We start from the raw sequence: 19,920 nt of genomic DNA, 5'->3' as shown, positions 1-19,920 counted from the left end.
AACAGTGTGATGTGATTTGGAAACCTTAAGTAGTTTAGTTTTACATGGATCTCAAAGTGATCAGGATAGGATGGTGGTAATGGTGAACAGAGGGAGGCTGTACTTGGCCCATAGAAAGTTTTCCTCAATAAATGCTAATTTTCTTCCTCCCATTAATGATGGAATTTTCAAGAATAAGGAGATGAGGGAGAAGTTAAGAGTGGATTGGGTGGTGGGTGGGATGGTGGAGCTACCAACTAAGACCAGGAGTAGAGAACGATGGGATGCTTAGGAGGAAGAGTGTTGTACAAGGCAAAAAATGATAATTTGGATTGTGCCTTGGCATATTTAGGTGGAAATAGGATTTAGATATATAGGGATTTGAGCTTTAGCCAAGAGTCAGAGATGTCATAGAGATTTGCTATTCATCATAAAAGTGGATCTTACTGAGTTTTTCCTACTTAGAGTTCTTTGAGCATTTTGGATACATAGATTAATGTTTTTCATCACCTTTGGGAAGTTTTCAGCCATTATATCTTCGAATATTCTTTCTGACCCTTTCCTCTCCTTCTGAGTCTCCATTATTCATATGTTAGTATGTTTGTTGCACAGGTCTTTGATGATCTGTTCATTTTTTAAAAATTCTTTTTTCTTTTTCTCAGACTGGATAATTTCAGTTGAACTATATTGAAGTTTGCTCTGATTCTTCTTCCTCCTCAGATCTCCTGTTAAGCCCCTCTAGTGAATTTTACATTTCAGTTATTTTACTTTTAACTCCAGAATTTCTCTTTGGTTCTTTTATAAATTCTTTCTTTTTTTATATTCCCTATTTGGCGAGGCATTGTTCTTATAATTTTCTTTAGTTTTTTAGACATTATTTCCTTCATTTATTTGACTTTTTAAAAAACAGCTAATTTAAAATCTTTGTCTATTAAGTCCAATATCTATGTTTCCTCAGGGACAGTTTCTACTGACTACTGTTTTTCTTGTGTATAGGCCATACTTTCCTTTTTCTTTGTGTATTTGTAATTTTTTAAAAATTTATTTATTTATTTTTGGCTGCATTGGTCTTCTTTTCTGCAAGTGGGCTTTCTCTAGTTGCAGAGAGCAGGGGCTGCTCTTCATTGCAGTGTGCAGGCTTCTCATTGCAGTGGCTGCTCTTGTTGCGTAGCACAGGCTTTAGGCACGCGGGCTTCAGTAGTTGTGGCTCATGGGCTCTAGAGTGCAGGCTCAGTAGTTGTGGCACACGGGCTTAGTTGCTTCACGGCATTTGGGATCTTCCCGGACCAGGGCTTGAACCCGTGTCCCCTGCATTGGCAGGTGGATTCTTAACCACTGAGCCACCAGGGAAGCCCTGTATTTGTAATTTTTTGTTGAAATCTAGATCTTTTGTATAATACAATATAGCAACCGTGGTGCTTGATTTGATTTGAAGATGTTTTTATTTTCATTTTCTGCCTAACAAATCAATACTTGGGCTTTCACTAGAATTTTAGCATTTCAGGTGCAGGGTGTCTTGTTCACCATTTTATCCTCAGTAGCACAGTTCTTAGTACACAATATGCGTTTAATCAGTAGCCATTCAAAAGAATAAGTAAGTGAGCGAACCATAAGGACTTGCATCATGAAAGTGGTTTTTTGTGGTTTTTTTTTTTTTTTTTGGCTGCGCTGGGTCTTCATTGCTGTGCACAGACTTTCTCTAGTTGTGGCGAGTGGGGGCTACTCTTCGTTGCAGTGCACAGGCTTCTCATTGTGGTGGCTTCTCTTGTTGCTGAGCACAGGCTCTAGGCGCACGGGCTTCAGTAGTTGCAGCATGCAGGCTCAGTGGTTGTGGCACACGCGGCCCAGAGTGTGCAGGCTTCAGTAGTTGCAGCGTGTGGGCTCAGTAGTTGCAGCACACAGGCTCTAGAGCACATGGGCTTCAGTAGTTATGGCACATGGGCTTAGTTGCCCGTGGCATGTGGTATCTTCCCGGACCAGATATCGGACCGATGTCCCCTGCATTGGCAGGTGGATTCTTAAACACTGGACCACCTGGGAAGTCCCATGAAAGTGTTTTAGATTTAAAAGAGGGCCACATAAGTTAGGAACCACTGATACAGGATTTTAGAATAGGAGTAAGCTTATTTCTGTTCCTGGCATCATTACTACGTCAGAGAGGAGGTTGACTTGGAACTTGGTCTTGAGTGCTGAATAAAATTGCCGTAAGTGTAGATGAGAAAGGAGACAGTGATGGTTCATGTTTGGTTTTTTTTCGGTTTTTGCTTTTTTTGTTTGTTTGGTTGGGTTTTTTTTGTTTTTTGTTTCTGTTAATTTTTTTGAGCTCATTGGACACGTACTTTATTATCTTTCCCCATTTTGGAGGAATACTTCTCAGACTTCCATGTGTATACAGATCACATGTGGGATCTTTTTAAAATGTAGATTCTGATTCAGCAGGTCTGGGTGGGGCCCATGAATCAGCTTTTTTTTTTTTTTAATGTTTTTAAATTGAAGTATAGTTGATTTACAATGTTGTGTTAGTTTCTGATGTACAACAAAGTGATTCAGTTATAAGTATATATACATATACTTATGTATATATATGCATCCATATATATGTATATATACTTATTCAGATTCTTTTCCATTATGGTTTATTACAAGATATAGAATATAGTTCCATGTGCTATACAGTAGGATCTTGTTGTTTATCTATTTTATATATAGTAGATTGTATCTGCTAATCCCAAAGTTCTAATTTATCACTCCCTGCCTTTCCTCTTTGGTAACCATAAGTTTGTTTTCTACGTCTGTGAGTTTGTTTCTGTTTTGTAAATAAGTTCATTTGTGTCATTTTTTTGATTCCACATGTAAGTTATATCATATGATGTTTGTCTTTCTCTGTTTGACTTACTTCACTTACTATGATAATCTCTAAGTCCATGCATGTTGCTGCATATGGCATTATTTCTTTTTTTATGGCTGAGTAGTATTCCATTATATATATATATATCTATATATATATATATCTATATATCTCAATCATATCTTCTTTATCCATTCATCGGTCGATGGACACTTAGGTTGTTTCCGTGTCTTAGGTATTGTAAATAGTACTGCTATGAACATTGGGGTGCATGTATCTTTTCCAATTAGAGTTTTCTCCAGATATATATCCAGGAGTGGAATTGCTGGATCATATGGTAATCATATGAGTATTATGTTGGCTGTGAGTTTGTGATAAATAACTTTTATTATGTTGAGATATGTTCTCTCTATACCAACTTTAGTAAGAGTTTTTATCATGAATGGATATTTCACAAAAATAAACTGAAAATGGATTAAAGACCTAAATATAAGACCGGATACTATAAAACTCTTAGAGGAAAACATAGGCAGAACACTCTTTGGCATAAATTGCAGCAATATCTTTTTCGATCTGTCTCCTAGAGTAATGGAAATAAAAAGAAAAATAAACACCTAGTTAAACCCAAATGCTTTTGCACAGCAAAGGAAGCCATAAACAAAACGAAAAGACAACGCACAGAATAGGAGAAAATATTTGCAAGTGATGTGACTGACAGTGGATTAATCTCCAAAACTTACAAACAGCTCATATGGCTTAATATCAAAAAAACAAACAACCCAATCAAAAAATGGGCAGAAGACCTATATAGACATTTCACCAAAGAAGATATACAGATGGCCAAGAGGCACATGAAAAGATGCTCAACATCGCTAACTATTAGAGAAATGCAAATCAAAACTACAGTGAGATACCACCTCACACCAGTCAGAATGGCCATCACCACAAAGTCTACAAACAATAAATGCTGGAGAGGGTGTGGAGAAAAGGGAACCCTCCTATACTGGTGGGAATATAAATTGGTATAGCCACTATGAAGAACAGTATGGAGGTTCCTTAAAAAACTAAAAATAGAGCTAACATATGATCCAGTAATCCCACTCCTGAGCATATATCTGGAGAAAACCATGATTCAAAAGGATACATGCACCCCAGTGTTCATTGCAGTGCTGTTTACAATAGCTAAGACATGGAAACAGTCTATCCATTGACAGCTGAATGGATAAAGAAGATGTGGTACATATATACAATGGAATATTACTCAGCCATTAAGAAGAATGATGGATGGACCTAGAGTCTTTAATGCAGAGTGAAGTAAGTCAGAGAAAGACAAATACCATATGAAATTGTTTATATGTGGAATCTAAAAAAATGATACGAATGAACTTACTTACAAAACAGAAACAGACTCACAGACTTAGAGAATGAATTTATGGTTACCAGGGGGAAGGATGGGGGGAGGGATAGATTGGGAGTTTGAGATTAACATGTACACACTGCTGTATTTAAAATAGATAACCCTATTAGAATTTTTTCATGTTTCTTTATGTGTATACACAGGATAATTTTATAGATGTAAATATTATGTTTAATTGTATTCAATAACATGAACACAAAAGTGGAATGATAATAAAATAAAATAGATAACCAACAAGGACCTACTGTATAGCACAGCGAATTCTGCTTAGTAGTCTGTAATAACCTAAATGGGAAAAGAACTTGAAAAAGAATAGATACATGTGTGTGTATAACTGAATCACTTTGCTGTACACCTGAAACTAACACAACATTGTTAATCAACTATACTCCAATATAAAATAAAAATTTTTTTAATTTTTAAAAAAGAATGGATGTTGAATTTTATCAAATGCTTTTTCTGCATCAATTGAGATGATCATGTGGTTTTTGTCTTTTCTTCTGTTGATGTGGTGTATCACATTGATTGATTTGCGTATGTTGAACCATCCTTGTGAACCTCAGATGAATCCAGCTTAATCATGGTGTATGATCCTTTTTAATGTGTTTGTGGATTTGGTTTGCTAATATTTTGTGGAGGATTTTCTCATCTATATTCATCAAAGATATTGTATTGTAATTTTCTTTTTTTGTGGAATCTTTGTCTGGTTTGGGTATCAAGGTGATAGTGGCTTCATACAATGACTTTGGGAGTTTTCCCTCCCCTTTAATCTTTTGGAAGAATTTGAGCAGGATTGATATAAGTTCTTCTTTGTATGTTTAGGAATCCCCCAGTGAAGCCATCCAGTTCTGGACTTTTGTTTGAAGGGAGTTTTTTAAAATTACAGATTCTGTTTCACTTCTAGTGATCAGTCTGTTCAAATTCTCTATTTCTTCTTGATTCAGTTTTGGTGGGCTGTATGTTTCTAGAAACTGGTCCATTTATTCTAGGTTGTCCAATTTGTTGGCACATAATCGTTCATAGTATTCTCTTATGTTTTTTTGTATTTCTGTCGTATCAGTTGTTATTTCTCCTCTTTCATTTCTTATTTTATTTTGGTCCTCTTTTCTTCTTGGTGATCCCTGCCAGAGGTTTGTCGATTTTGTCCTTTCAAAACACCAGCTCTTGGTTTTAGTGATTATTTCTATTGTTTTTTAAATCTTTGTTTTATTTATTTCCTCTCTGAGCTTTATTATTTCCTTCCTTCTGCTGACTTTAGGTTTTGCTTTTTCTTCTAATTCTTTTAGGTGGTAGGTTAGGTTGTTTATTTGAGAAATTTCTTGTTTTTGAGCAAGTCCTGTGTCACTATGAACTTCCCTCTTAGGACTGCTTTTGCTGCATTTCATAGCTTTTGTATGGTTGTGTTTTCATTGTCATTTGTCTCAAGGTATTTTTTAAATTTCATTGTTGAGCCATTAGTTTTTTAGTAGCATATTGTTTAGTCTCCCTGTAATCATTTTTTCTTGTTTTTCTCTCTGCAGTTGATTTCTAGCTTCATGCTGTTGTGATCAAAAAAGATACTTGAAATAATTTCTGTCCTTTTAAATTTGTTTAGGCTTGCCATGTGTCCTAGTATGTGGTCTATCCCAGAGAATATTCCATGTGCGCTTGAAAAGAATGTAGTCTGTTTTGGGGGGATGTAATGTCCTGAAAATATCGATTAAGTCTAACTGTTCTATTGTGTCATTTACAATCTCTGTTGCCTTATTTTCTGTCTGGAAGATCTGTCCATTGATGTCAGAGGAGTGTTAAAGTCTCCTATTATTATTATATTTCCATCAGTTTCTCCCTTTATGTCCATTAGTATTTGTTTTATGTAGGTGCTTCTGTATTGGATTCATATATGGTTCATATTTGTTGAGTGAAAAAATGAAATATCTGGGTCTCTTTTCTCACTTGTAAAATTAGATTCTTAGATTTGATGAGAGCGTGTGAACAGTGAAAGCAGTGAAAACTTAGGTTTCCTCTTTGACTCTTCCTAGTACTTCTAAGCTGAGGGAAGCTTAGTAAAGCCACTCACTTCATACCCAAATCCCAGGGATGTAAGGATGAAGCAAGAATGTCTTTGAAAGTTTTTTGTAAGCTGCAACAGTGTTAATAACAACAGAGGTTGGTAATTTTCTTCAAGTTGTTGCTAATTTTCTAGCACCAAAATTCGATGATTCTTCATTTTAAAGAAATTGAACTTTTTGGAGTAACAATTTAGGACTTTATTTTATTTAAAAGAGATGTAAGCATTAGAGGGATGATATCTTTTATGGTGCTTTTGTCTTACAAATGATTTGTAGTATATAAAAGACCCTGTGTGAAAGTACTTCTTGATACTTTTATATTTAGAAAACTGCCTAGTGATAAATTTTAGATATGTTATTTAACCATTGTGATTCATAATCAGAGTGGAATTTTTAAAGAATTTAATAATTTTTTACCTGTTTTTTAGTAAAATTTTTTGAGTTTTCTGTCATAAGTTATCAATAGTAACGGGCTAATAAAGTACAATATTTGGAGAGGGGATGCAGTAGAAAGACTTTAATATAATCAGTTTTTACTTTCTGTTTTAGCCGGAAAGTGAAATTTCAACCACGGCAGATGATTATAGTTCAGAGGTAAGGATAAGTAACACTGTGATTGACATTTCATATTCTTTTGAAATTATTGTTGATTATTAGTACTTTATTACTTGCAACTCACATGCTTTATGTTTTTATAAATATAATAAGAATATAGCACAGTATGATGTAATGTAAATGACCTAGAAAACCTGAAGTTTATATTTTTCTGATATATCTTTTTTTCAGATTATTAACTAAAGTCTTAAATCTGTTTGAATAAGTTGGTCCTTAATTAGATTGAGGCCTTGTTTTAGTTTCTAGGAGAGTGTTTGAAATTGGGTTTCTAGGAAACATGATATAAGGTATCCATATTTAACACAGTAAACATTTCATATTATAGGGTATTTTATTTTGCGTAATGCTTTTTACAACTGCTTGAATTCTAGTTAATTATATAAATTCATTTATTGAAATTAATATTGCAGTAGTGATTTTTAATTTAGGTAATAAAAGCTAACGTGGGCATTGGACACTTCAGGAAATACCTTCTTTATGTGTTAATAAATGTATGTCATTTTATCTTTTTCTTATTCTTTTAGATATGATTGTCATTTTTTTTGGTCTAATATTTGAGGACATGGAAAACTTTCTTACTTTGAATGGTTCAACAACTCAGTGTATTCTATAAGTTTTGATTTATTGTAGGTGTCTAATAGGAAAGAAAAAAAACTTCATGTACTTAAATGAACTTATTACTGTTTCGGATTGCTAATGGGAGTGAAAACTTTTACACTTCAAAAGTTTAATGTGTTTAAAAGCTGGGAATATACTTATTAGTGATCTGGTCAGGGAAATAATTAACCAATGTTAAATAAATAAATTAGTGCCCAGTTTAGGCTACATAAATTTGCCTTTATGGGAAGTATCTCAGTTTAAAATTACAGCTTGCAATTTAGAGAATCTGTGCTTGTGACTTTAAATTGGGGACTTAGATATGAAAACATTGCTTTTCTCTTCCATAATACCTTAATTCTTAGAGCTTGTCTTTCTTGATTGAAGTTTAAGATGGTTTGACACTTGAACTACTGGTGATTTTTGGGCAGCCCAGGATTCCACAAAGAGCTTTTTTTTTTTTCTTTATACCAAAGTGAATTTTTTTTATAATCCAAGTGGCTACAGATCAGACCATCTAATACATGCCTGTGAAATTTGGTTAAAATTAATATTTTAAATATTTATTGTGATACCTAGTAAATATGATGTGTTTCAAAATGAGGTACAAATAATTTTAAATATAAGTCCTACAGATAAAAGTTAAAGCATGTTGTCCAGGGCTTCCCTGGTGGTTCAGTGGTTAAGAAGCTGTCCTGATAATGCACACGGGTTCAAGCCCAGGTCTGGGAAGATCCCACGTGTCGTGGAGCAACTAAGCTCATGTGCCACAACTACTGAGCCTGTGCCCTAGAGCCCACGAGCCACAACTACTGAGCCCGCATGCCACAACTGCTGAAGCCCGCGTGCCTAGAGCCCATACTGTGCCACAAAGAGAGGCCACCTCAATGAGAAACCCACGTTCTGCAACTAGAGAAAGCCTGTGCGCAGCAGTGAAGACCCAACGCAGCCAAAAATAAATAAATAAATAAATAAAATTTTTTTAAAAAAAGAGTAATACGAATTAAAAAAAAAACAAAAAAACATGTCCATGATTCAACAATAAGAAATATATTTTACATATATATGTGTATGTAATTTTATATATTTACATATGTATTACGTATATGTGTATAGTTGTATACATGAATAATTGTGCACATGAATAATTGTGCACATGAGTAATATATACATATTCATACATACATATTTTTTTAAACCAAACTTTCAGGAAAAGATACTTTACTATGTGACCAGTCGTCTGATACTTTTTCTTTCTAACACTGGTCACAAAAACTCAATTGATTAGCTGATGTATAAGTTGAAAAAATTAGTGATTTAGAAGGTTATGTTGAAAGATAATTATGAACAATCTTTGACAGATTTGACCAGATTTGAATCATATTCCTTGTATTATCCATTTTGGGCCTAGATTCATAGTGGATTATACTTTGAGAAATTTACATATTTTACTATGTGTATAGAAAATAGTATAGAATTGATAGTCTATGAAATATTTGATGATGTCTCATCAAGATTGCTAAAATGGGTACTGCTTCAATCCATGATACTCTGGACTGGTTTTGGGTCTTTAGCTACTTGATTTAATGACATTGGACTGGTTTGACTGAGCTAGAATTTCAGAGGACTTCTAAACCATATTCACAGTCTTAGGAGGCAGAAAAATCTTCAGTAGGTCAAATTTATAAACCAAAGAATACACAACATGGTAAATCAACTATATTTCAATAAAAATAAAAAATAAAACAAGGAGTAAATCTCACACTGTAATACTCTTCATATTAGAACTCTTAAGGGACCTCTAAAATGAAATTCCTTTCTAGGCAACACATATAACTTCACTACAAATAACAGATTTGTGAAGTATGACAGTCTTGGCTGCTCTGGTTTGCATTTGAATATTCTTAAAATTTCAAAATTACATGGTGTTAATCATAAGACACATAATTATCTTGTATTTTGTCTAAATATCACTGTCATTTTTCTGGTCCATAGGGAAATAAGGTGATGTAAAAGAGAAGGGGCTTTGGAGCCAGAAAGTCCTATTTTCAAATTTCAGCTTCTTTGCCTCTGAGCAGGATGAATTTGGACACATCACTTAAACTCTGAAATACAGTTTCCTTACCTGTAAAATGGGGGAAATAATATCTATATCACAGGGTAGTTTTGAGGGTTATTTGGTAATTTTAGTATGATGTTTGATATATAAAAAACAATCAGCAAAGCTTGTGTTTTTTTTTTTACTGTGCTTCACTAGATGTATGCTTTTCTTCACACTAAGTTTATATGAAACAAATGAATGATGTGAATTCTTTTAACAATTTATTCTCAGAAGGATTTCAGATTCTGATTCCATGTTTAATTAGCAATTAGTTTAGAAATTTTATTTTGATAGATATGGTATGTGCTTAATGTTCTTGACTTCTGTGGCTAGTATATCCCTTGGATTAAAAAATGGATTCAGGTCTAGAAAGGATTAGTCAGATAATTTTATCCTGTGATCTCCCTAAGATCTGTTCTGTATAAAAATATATCCAATTATGTATACTAGAGAAATCAGACTAAATAAAAAATACCCTTCTTATGAATTAATTTAAATTATACATAATCTTTTCAGTTCTTGGTGAAGGGACATTTCATATCTAGAATACCATATTTACATAAAATATTTTTATCGATACCCTTAGAGCAGGGTTATTTGGGGAAAGTTGGAAATGCTACAGGCAACATACAGGGATAAGACAAGTAAATAAATATGCTTTGCTATGTATAGAAAGATGAAATGATAGTAGGGCATACAGTCTTTTTATGGACTTCAACTGATTATTCAGAACTTCTTAACAAGTCACTTAAAGGACTCACGACATTTATGAAGTGACTGGCTGCAGTTGGAGACATAGCCTATAACCAGCCATTAAGTAACGTAAACTTAGCTTTTCAACTTTGACTTGGGTTTCTTTCTTTCTTTTTTTTAACTTCACCTTATTTTCATTTTCTCCCTCCCTGTCTCAGCTTATATATTGAAGGTGTACAACATGGTGCTTGATACTTAACTTTGACTTTGAATGAATGATCTTAACCTCATTAGTTTCTTGGCTCTAATTCCAGGAGTCAGCTAGGCACAGTGAACTCCTATAATTTTTATGAACTATTAGATTCTTCTTATCTTTTTATTAAAACATCCATTATTAATATTTTTGTACATACTGCCAAATTAAGTATAATAAGGATAAAGTGTTAATCATAAATAAAGAGTGAGTTGTTCTTCTGTGTTTTTGAACTGATGTCCACTGAAAGGAAAAGTTTCTGTGTGAAGAACATTTTATGATTATAAAATAAGAGTCATCTTTCCTCTGATTCTTTCTGAATAGCAGTATTTTTAGGAGATGATACTTACTCTACAGAACATTTTAAAATTTAGAATGTACCTTATTTGTACTTTCCCAAATCTTCAAGTTGTCTACACAGATTGAGTAAATTATGAATTCAAAAAGACTCTATTAGTATAGCCTAAAGGTTAAATAACTTTGAAAACTGCCACAGTAAAGAACGACATTAAGAAAAGTTAAGCTTTCTTCAGTTGGAGGGGTCTGTTCATCTAATCTTCATGTTTCAAGCTGTTAATGTGCCTTCATATTATGGTTTACCAAGTATTGTGTTAAAACGCTAGTGTAAGAAGATGAGATAAATGCTCTACCTGTTAGGTATCAGTGAAGCAATTATCTAGATTAAAAAATATCATTTATTGCTAACTATTAATGATCCTAATATTCTGTTGAGTGTTTCTTTTCTAACTTTGAAATATAGTTTAGTTCTGGTGTGTAATCTCTTATTACCTATTTACATGATATTAAATTTTTAAGAACTATTAATATTGACAAGATTTTAATATTTATTATAATATAATTAAGTTTTGAAAACAGTCATGTAGTATTTTAAGAAGCCAATACATATGACTTGCTCAAGTGTAAAATGTGCTCAATTTAGAGAAAAGTTAAGCTGAATGTTGGCTATTTAATGTGTTAGATTCAATTATTATAAATAGATAACTAATTTATGTAAGTGATATCATCACCACTTAAAGGAATATCCTTTGCTTAATATGATATTTGAAAATATTCATAAAATCCATTTCATTATACTGTTACCCTAAAGGAAAAGTTTAGTAGATGTTTATCAAAGTGCTTCATTTCAAAATCAAGAAAAGCTAATTGAAATTTAGAATTTAATTTGAAAGTTATTGCAAGTGACTTTATTAATAATCTTAATAGAGTTAGTATTGCTGTGTTCTGATAGTTTTCACAAATTCTAGTAATGTGTTGCCATAAAGGTGAAATTTTTTTTTAACTTTAAGCTTTGTTTTTTGAAATTATCCTTGGGAAAAAAAGAAGGAATCAAACTCTGGAAAGAAATCTTAATTAGGATCTTCACTTTTTAAAGTGTTGTGATCCATATCAACCTAATCCTGATTCTAAGATATTCTGTTCTATGTAATTGAACAGTAAAAACTTCATTATCTTGGATTCTGTTAACATAGAATTGTGAGAAATTAAATGTAAACAGGAATGAAGTTCACTTGTTTGCTGTTAGGGGGAAGGAAGGTATTATTGAGTAGATTAATTGATCTGAAATTAACCTCCCACCAGGTCAACCCCAGAGACATATTCTGCCAACCTCCTGCGTCCTACCACAAAATGTCTATGATAGAGACACCTGTATTCTGGAAAATCTCCACATCTGTCAGGGTTGGCATGGCTATCATAGTACCCTCAGGGGAAGGTTCTTGGGGGAGTTTTCCTCAGCTCTTGACATCTCCTCCTACTTCTTCACCTGCTTGCCAACCTTCAGTAGATGTACATCAGTAAACAGTTTTACTTTAAAAATGAATAGGGCTTAATCAAAAAACAATTATTTAAATGATTTTAAGGCAGTGTTTTGTAGAGGAGGATCTTGGAACTAGAGGTTAATAGTTATTCTTCTGAAGACAAAAGAGAAACTGCACTTAGTCAGAACCTTAATTCACTTAAATGAAAATGTATAGCACAGTGTCTTTTGCATTGTAAGCACTCAAATGTATGAGGAATTCTTTGGCATTTGAAATGGTCATAATGTCTTTTAGGTGTTTAAATTTAATCACTGTATCTGTTTTTGCCAATGAGGCATTTTCCTTAGGCATAAAAAAAGCATGAATACAGTTAGCACAAATATAATTGTTAGCTTTAAATAAAATTCTAAAACCATAATATTTCAGGAAATTGTTTTTATACAGGTAAATGGTTGCAGTTTTGTGGCGAGAACAGGAAAGCCTACAAATTTATTAAGGGTACAGTATTTAAAACTACTCATTGTACTAATGTTTTATTCTATTTAAAACCATTTGGTTACTAACAAAGCTTTTTCCTGCATGTACTTCTTTCAGTGTGTGATTTCTAAATGCTTTTAAAGTGTAACAAAACAAAATTATCCACCTTTTGTTATAAAACTCAATTGTAACAGAATTTGCAGCTATCTTGTTTTTGCTCGAGGTATATATATATCACATTAGCAACAAAGTAGGTTGTCATGCCAGTAAACTCCCAGGTGATGAGTGAAGTTTTAGATTAGACTTTGCTGTAGGATTCAGATTTTGAATCCCTTTTCCTGAGGGAATGTTGCTAGTACTGAATTATTAAAGATCTGGATTGGTTTAGGAAGAAGAATTTGGCGTTGATGATTCTTATTCTGAACATGGAGCACAGTACAATCAGACCCACCTAGAGATGATGGAAAATGAATTGGCTGGGAAACAACATGAGATTGAAGAGCTAAACAGAGAACTAGAAGAAATGAGGGCCACCTGTGGGACTGAAGGACTGAAGCAGGTGTGTTTACCTTATGTGGCTCTTGGTTTGTTACAAAACAAAAATAGGAAATTTGAATGCTAGTATAGGTACATTCTTTAAAGATGGGTTTTTTAAATGGTAACTTAAAGTCACCTCATAATATTTGTCCTTATACATATCATAAACAACATCGCTTAAAACTAGTCCATTAACAAGGCTAATATAATGAGATCTTTTTTTTAACTTTATGAGATAGCTAGACTGACATCACTTCAGTAGGGATAGATGTTTTTGTAAGCAGCCTGAGAGAAAATTATGTTGCATACCACATCAGTCAATATTGACTTAAACTCATTAAAAATGTCAGCCAATCTTTGTAAGTAACTTCTTGTGGTTAAAATAACATCTGTTGTTTGTGGCAGTCAGTTATGAAAACAAGGTGAAATAAGACATTGATGAGGATGACAGAATATATTTCAGTTTCATCTTCTTTAGAAACAAGGCTTAAACATGCCTATGATGGTAATGCCTACAAACATTGGAGCATCCCTAAATATAAAGACACTTGTCCTTCTAGAAGTAGATATATGGATAAGTCAAATCTAATGTATTTTGTTCCCTAGTTCAGATGGTTTTTTAAAAGTTGATTTGGAAGTAAAACTAATTCCCACAAGATAATAGCTTTCAAATATGCTTACAAATTGTGATAATTCTGCCAATGCATTTTGAATATCATATTTTTGAAGAAGTTAGCTGTACTAATATTTAATTTTGTTAAAAAAAATTAAATATAGCACGTTTAATTTTCACTGATGTTTTTTAGTTGCAAGAATTTGAAGCTGCCATTAAACAGAGAGATGGCATCATAACCCAACTCACTGCTAATTTACAACAAGCGAGAAGAGAAAAGGATGAGACAATGAGAGAATTTTTAGAGTTGACAGAACAGAGTCAAAAATTACAGATTCAATTCCAGCATGTAAGTATTACTAATAGAACAAAATTTATTAAATTTTTAGGAATGAATTTTTAAAATTTTTCTTATATTTTCCAGGGCAAATAAATATTTATTTAAAAGCCATTTGCTTATTATGTATTATTTTGAAAAAACTAGTAAATACTTGTTATGTTAACCAGGAATTTAATTCATACTTCTTGAGTGGTTTTGTGCTATTATTTTCTTTGTACTTCTTCCTCATCTGTATTTTAAAATCTTATAAGTCCGATAAGATGGATTTTTGCAGAAATTAACCTGTAGTTACATCCAACCTTTGTCAACCCTGGTATGATTTTATTTTAGTTAGGTTCTGAAATGGTAACGAGACCGAATATATTCCACTTACCTTTAATTAGAGCCATAGGAATCTGATTGTGTTAATTAAGGTTTCTGTTGACGAGTAACAGAAAATAATTTTAGATAAGGGAGGAATTTATCAGCTTAGGTAATGTACTCATACTCATCTGATCAACTATGGCAGCATGTTTGCTGGGGTCTCAAGCCTGTGAATCCAGTACAGTACCCAGAGAGCAACTATGAGCCGAGTAACACCCCCCAAAGGATGTCTGTTCCTTAGTGTACTCACTTAAGAATTTAATACTTTGGGGTTTCTTTCTATTTTCAAGTTACAGGCTAGTGAAACTCTGAGAAACAGCACTCATAGTAGCACAGCTGCAGATTTACTACAAGCCAAACAACAGATCCTCACTCATCAGCAACAGCTGGAAGAACAAGACCATCTGTTAGAAGATTATCACAAAAAGAAAGAAGACTTCAAAATGCAAATTAGTTTCTTGCAAGAGAAAATTAGAGCATATGAAATGGTATGTTTAAGGAAGTCAACCAATGTGCAGCAGCTTTACAATTAACTTTAAAGTTTTTTATCCTAGTGTTTATCTTTTTGTTACACACATGAATCAGAAAGTTTCATAATTAAGAAAAGTTCTTTAAGCATGTAAGATAATTTATTTCAAAAGCAATTGGGAGTCTTCCAGTAATAGGTTTTAAGATTATACTCATTGGGACTTCCCTGGTGGTCCAGTGGGTAAGAATCCACGCTCCCAATGCAGGCGGCCCACGTTCGATCTAGGTCCCGCATGCATGCCGCAACTGAGAGCCCACATGCCGCAGCTAAACATGCCGCAACGAAGATCTCGAGTGCCGCAACTAAGACTTGGCGCAGCCTAAATAAATAAATAAATATTTGGTGGGGGGAGGATAATACTCATTACTGAGTTCTTTGAAAGTGATCGGCCTTTGTTAAATTGAGTTCTCTGGAGAATCTACATTTATAACCAGAACTTCTATCCTTTTTTTGTTTTACATCTAGAGATGTTTCTACTCATTTTAGCCATGGTTATGAAATTCTGAAAATATTTTTATGGCAAAATGAAGTTTCATGGATTTTAATTAGAAAAAAATACAGATTCTCTTTATTCATGGTAGTTATGTGTTATAAAGTTGCTTGGAACACTTATATTCAGTGCTCCCAGGGGATATATATACACATACATACATGCACACACACATACATATCATATAGGTTTTTTTTTGCTCTTTCCACTATATTTTATTTTTTAATTTTATTGAAGTATATTTGATTTACAGTGTTGTGCATATCATATAGATTATAATATTAAATCCTAAGAAAACATCCTGGTAGATTATACTTTGTTTAATTTTCAAAAGAGAAATGAGGGTTAGAAGTGTTAACTGACTTGCCTAAGGGTGCCTTCCACCCGAGTAGTTGCCAGAATCGGGATTCCAACCCTATTGGACTGACCCAGAGCCAGAATTTCTTGCAGTACGCTCTGCTACCCCCTACCATCTCCATTCTCATGGTCTCCATCCTTGTCCTCTCCATATGAGAACTTAAACAAAACAGCAGTGTGCTCACCTTGCTTGATGCCAGTTGGAATCATGCGTGCCATGCAACTCAATTTTTTAAATTTATTTTTGGCTGCTTTGGGTCTTCGTTGCTGCTCATGGGCTTTCTCTAGTTGTGGCGAGCAGGGGCTACTCTTTGTTGTGGTGTGCGGGCTTCTCATTGCGGTGGCTTCTCTTGCTGTGGAGCGTGGGCTCTAGGCGCGTGGGCTCCAGTAGTTGTGGCTTGCAGGCTCTAGAGCACAGGCTCAGTAGTTACGGCGCACGGGCTTAGTTGTTCTGCGGCACGTGGGGTCTTCTGGACCAGGGCTTGAAGCTGTGTCCCCTGCATTGGCAGGTGGATTCTTAACCACTGTGCCACCAGGAAAGTCCCAGCAACTCAAATTTTTTACCACTCTGTGCACTTTTGCAAATGACTGTGAGTATTGATTTCAGGGTTATATATAAATTTAAGCAAGTAAGCAAATTCACAGATATGAAATCTTTGAATAATGAGGGCAGACTATACACATACAGTACAGTACTTTTTATAAACTTAGGAGGTTCTTCTGCAAGATGTTGAGAAATTGTCAAAACAAGACTATCGTTTGGATAATAATAAAAGTATTAGGTAGCATTTATTTTTATTTACTTGCTACCAGGCAATATTCAAAGCATCATACACATACTAACTCATTGAATCATCACACCAACCTTATGAGTTAGAGATACCATTATCACCCCCATTTTACAGATGAGGACATCAAGGCAAAGCAAGATGAAGTAAATTGCCCAGATACACAGGTAATAAATTGGTAGAGCCAGATTTCAAATCTAGGTAGTATGATTCCAGAGACTGTCTCTAAGGAAAATAGGAAATATACAATATTAAGATACTGAAATTATGAAATGGACATGCTTTACAACCAAGGTAATTTAAAAATCATTTTGTAGATGTTTACAGAACACTTGTTTTGCATCATGCTCTTGCAAGAGATAGTGATGTTTAAATGTGCTTTTTTTCTTCACTGGAACTCATGGTTTAGTAGGCATGTACGCAAGACACCACAAAACAAGGCTAAGTATGGTTAAAAAGTGTTTTGAAAATTCTTAGTAGGTCTTCATAAGGGAAGTGATTCAGGGTAGGCTTTAGCTGGAAGGTGATATTTGAGGTAAGTCTGTATATTGGAACAATCCCCTTTTAATTGTACTTTGTTTTCTCCCTAATTGGTGTAATATATGGCACATAGCAGCTACTTAATACTAATTTGGTAAATAAGTGAATAAATTATGAATCTGAACAGATGAGATAGGGAGGACATTTTAGAGAGGGTGAAGTATGCATAAAGACCCAGGCTGAAACATGTTAGAAGTGTATATAGGCATCAAAAAATAGTTTAATAAGAAAACAGTAGTCTTTGGAAATGAGTCTTTCCAGGAGGTAAGAGTAGAAAGTCAGTCTAGGCCTAGAAGAGCCTGGGCACTCGGGTTTTTTTGTACTTATTACATTGTATTCAGTAGGCAGTATAATTTGAGATTATTTAAAATTCAAGTAATTCACTTTCGTGGGGGGAATAACCTTTGTTTATTTGAATGTTAGCAGGAATACTTTTGTTATCAGTCCCTTTTTCATTACATACATATTTTTTCCTTTTTTTCTCTTTGAATGAATCCCTGAGTAGTAGTTCCATTAAAGCAACTGAGGGAATAGGGCATTAGGATGATAGTTGGAACTGTCTTGGTTTCTGAGGCAACTGCATTAACTGTTCCAGGTTCATTCTTACTTTCCTAATCCTCTGAACTTCCCATGGTACAGTCGTCACAGGCAGGAACTATATTATTCCTTACTCTCTCAGGTCTGTTTCCAAAAAATAGAGAGATTGTATCCTTAACCACAGAGCTATCTTTTTTTTGCAACACCATATAAGTGGTTTAAAACCATGTACTTTGGAATAAATGGTACTAAGAAAAGTGAACCATGAATTTGTACTATTTAATAATAGAATGAAGAATTGTTGTTTGCAGTAATATCAGGTGTTGGACAGTTTTGAATCGATACTTTTTATTTTATGAGGGTTCCCCCCATGAAAAACCAGGATATATAAATAAATATTACAGATTTTATAACAACATTAACATTTTCAAGACTAATTACTTAACAGTTTAACTGAAGTTGACTGCCGTGAACTGACTTTACTTTCTTAGAGACTCCAAATGCCTTACAGATTTTCTTATAGTATATAAATATATTATGTGTGTATGTCTCACAGTGAGAATTAATACCTTAATATATTTATTTTATTTTAGATTCAAGCATATTCTGTGAGATAGAGAAAATAATATCATCTTTATTTTACACGTGAAAACACCAAGATGTAAAGAGATTAACCTGATTTAAATGTCATATTTTAGTCCAGAAATTAAAGTCTGAAGGCTTAGTACTTGCTAGTAATTTATGGTGACATTGATGGGATATATGATACCAAGACGAAAGCTGATAGGATTTTGCTCAAGTGAGCATGAGATCAAGGGATGTTAGAGGAATCAAATGTTCAGTGGCATTAGGCTGTGTTAACCTCATATATCCGTCTCACAGTAGGAATGGTCATGCCTTTGGACTGAAATTCTTAATTCTGTTTACAATAGACCCCTACCTTGCTTTCTACATTTGGTATGGTCTTCCCAGAGGGATTAGAATTCTCAAAGTCTCATGGTACCTTGATTCTCTTTTCTGAACTGTACTTAAATGGGCACTGCCAATATTTCTCTCTGAGGCTTTCTTTTCTCCTAGGCCCTGTCATTCTTTTTTTTAGGTATGTTAATACATTCATTTGAGGTGCCTTTAAGTCCTCTTGGCCTTGGACTTTTGTCTCCTGAAGGTGATTTTAATTACTTTACATATATTCTGTTCCGTTCTGTGGATTTTACTTTTTTTTTGGTCCTTGGGACTACAGCCCTTAACTACTCAGGCAACTAAGTAACAGAGACAAAACTTTGTCTCCAGGGCTTCTACTCGACTCCCTTATGCTCTAACACTTCTGCGAATGATTAGGGACATAGGGACATACCTTGGCATATGTTCTGGGTTTTGATTTATCCACAGTTCCAAAATAGAGTCCCAAATCAGAACTGGGGGGAGAAAAAAAATCTGTCTTGCTTTCAAATTTCTGTTCACACCAAAAATCTAGAATCAGATTGATATGCCATAAATGGTATAATTGTCTTGCATATCACTTGCGATTCAACCACTTAAGCATGGCATATCCCTGAACTTTTAATTCATTTAGCCCCAGGAGTGAAGTTAAGGCTCACATACAGGAACCTGTGTTTGTTGTTTTACTCTTTTCATAACACTTGCCCACCAAACCTTCAGGTCACTAAAATACTATATGGGAGGAACTCTGATTTATTTTTAGGACTATCTTCTGGAACTGTAAGGAGCATGTAGTGCTCTAGCTATTGCAAATACTAAACACATAGAATGTTAATCAGTTAATAAGAAAGAAGAACGTTTAATGGTTTAGACACATTTTAATCCCACTGAAGTTTTCAACTAAAAAATTTAGTCATAGCAATGTAAGAAAAATTTCTTCCCACCAAGAAGGCCAACACTGCTCATAGGTAGTGTTGACTACACAAGTCCTGTGTCTCATTGACGTAAGAAAAATTAAGGGGCAGGCTCAGCAGCTACTTTTTGTAGGATAATGTAAAAAGCAGTCTTCTGTCAGTCT

The 19,920-nt window shown here is 34.0% G+C and overlaps 1 protein-coding gene across 7 annotated transcripts in view; it reads left to right on the top strand.

Annotated features, from left to right (window-relative positions):
* The window catches only part of AKAP9 (A-kinase anchoring protein 9), a 148,999-nt gene that overhangs the window by 22,513 nt on the left and 106,566 nt on the right, over positions 1-19,920 (top strand). For 6 of the 7 annotated variants that reach the window (XM_068550691.1, XM_068550693.1, XM_068550690.1 and 3 more), the window contains exons 3-7: positions 6,845-6,889; positions 12,777-12,830; positions 13,198-13,368; positions 14,153-14,308; positions 14,953-15,150. In XM_068550691.1, coding sequence (XP_068406792.1) covers positions 6,845-6,889; positions 12,777-12,830; positions 13,198-13,368; positions 14,153-14,308; positions 14,953-15,150 — 624 coding nt within the window. The remainder of the gene's footprint in view (positions 1-6,844; positions 6,890-12,776; positions 12,831-13,197; positions 13,369-14,152; positions 14,309-14,952; positions 15,151-19,920) is intronic. The other variant, XM_068550692.1, reaches the window with a different exon arrangement.

Source organism: Eschrichtius robustus, chromosome 8, assembly GCF_028021215.1.
Source record: "Eschrichtius robustus isolate mEscRob2 chromosome 8, mEscRob2.pri, whole genome shotgun sequence".
In the NCBI taxonomy this organism is placed as follows: domain Eukaryota; kingdom Metazoa; phylum Chordata; class Mammalia; order Artiodactyla; family Eschrichtiidae; genus Eschrichtius; species Eschrichtius robustus.
Note: the sequence above shows the minus strand (reverse complement) of the source record. Positions and strands in the feature narration are given on the sequence as shown.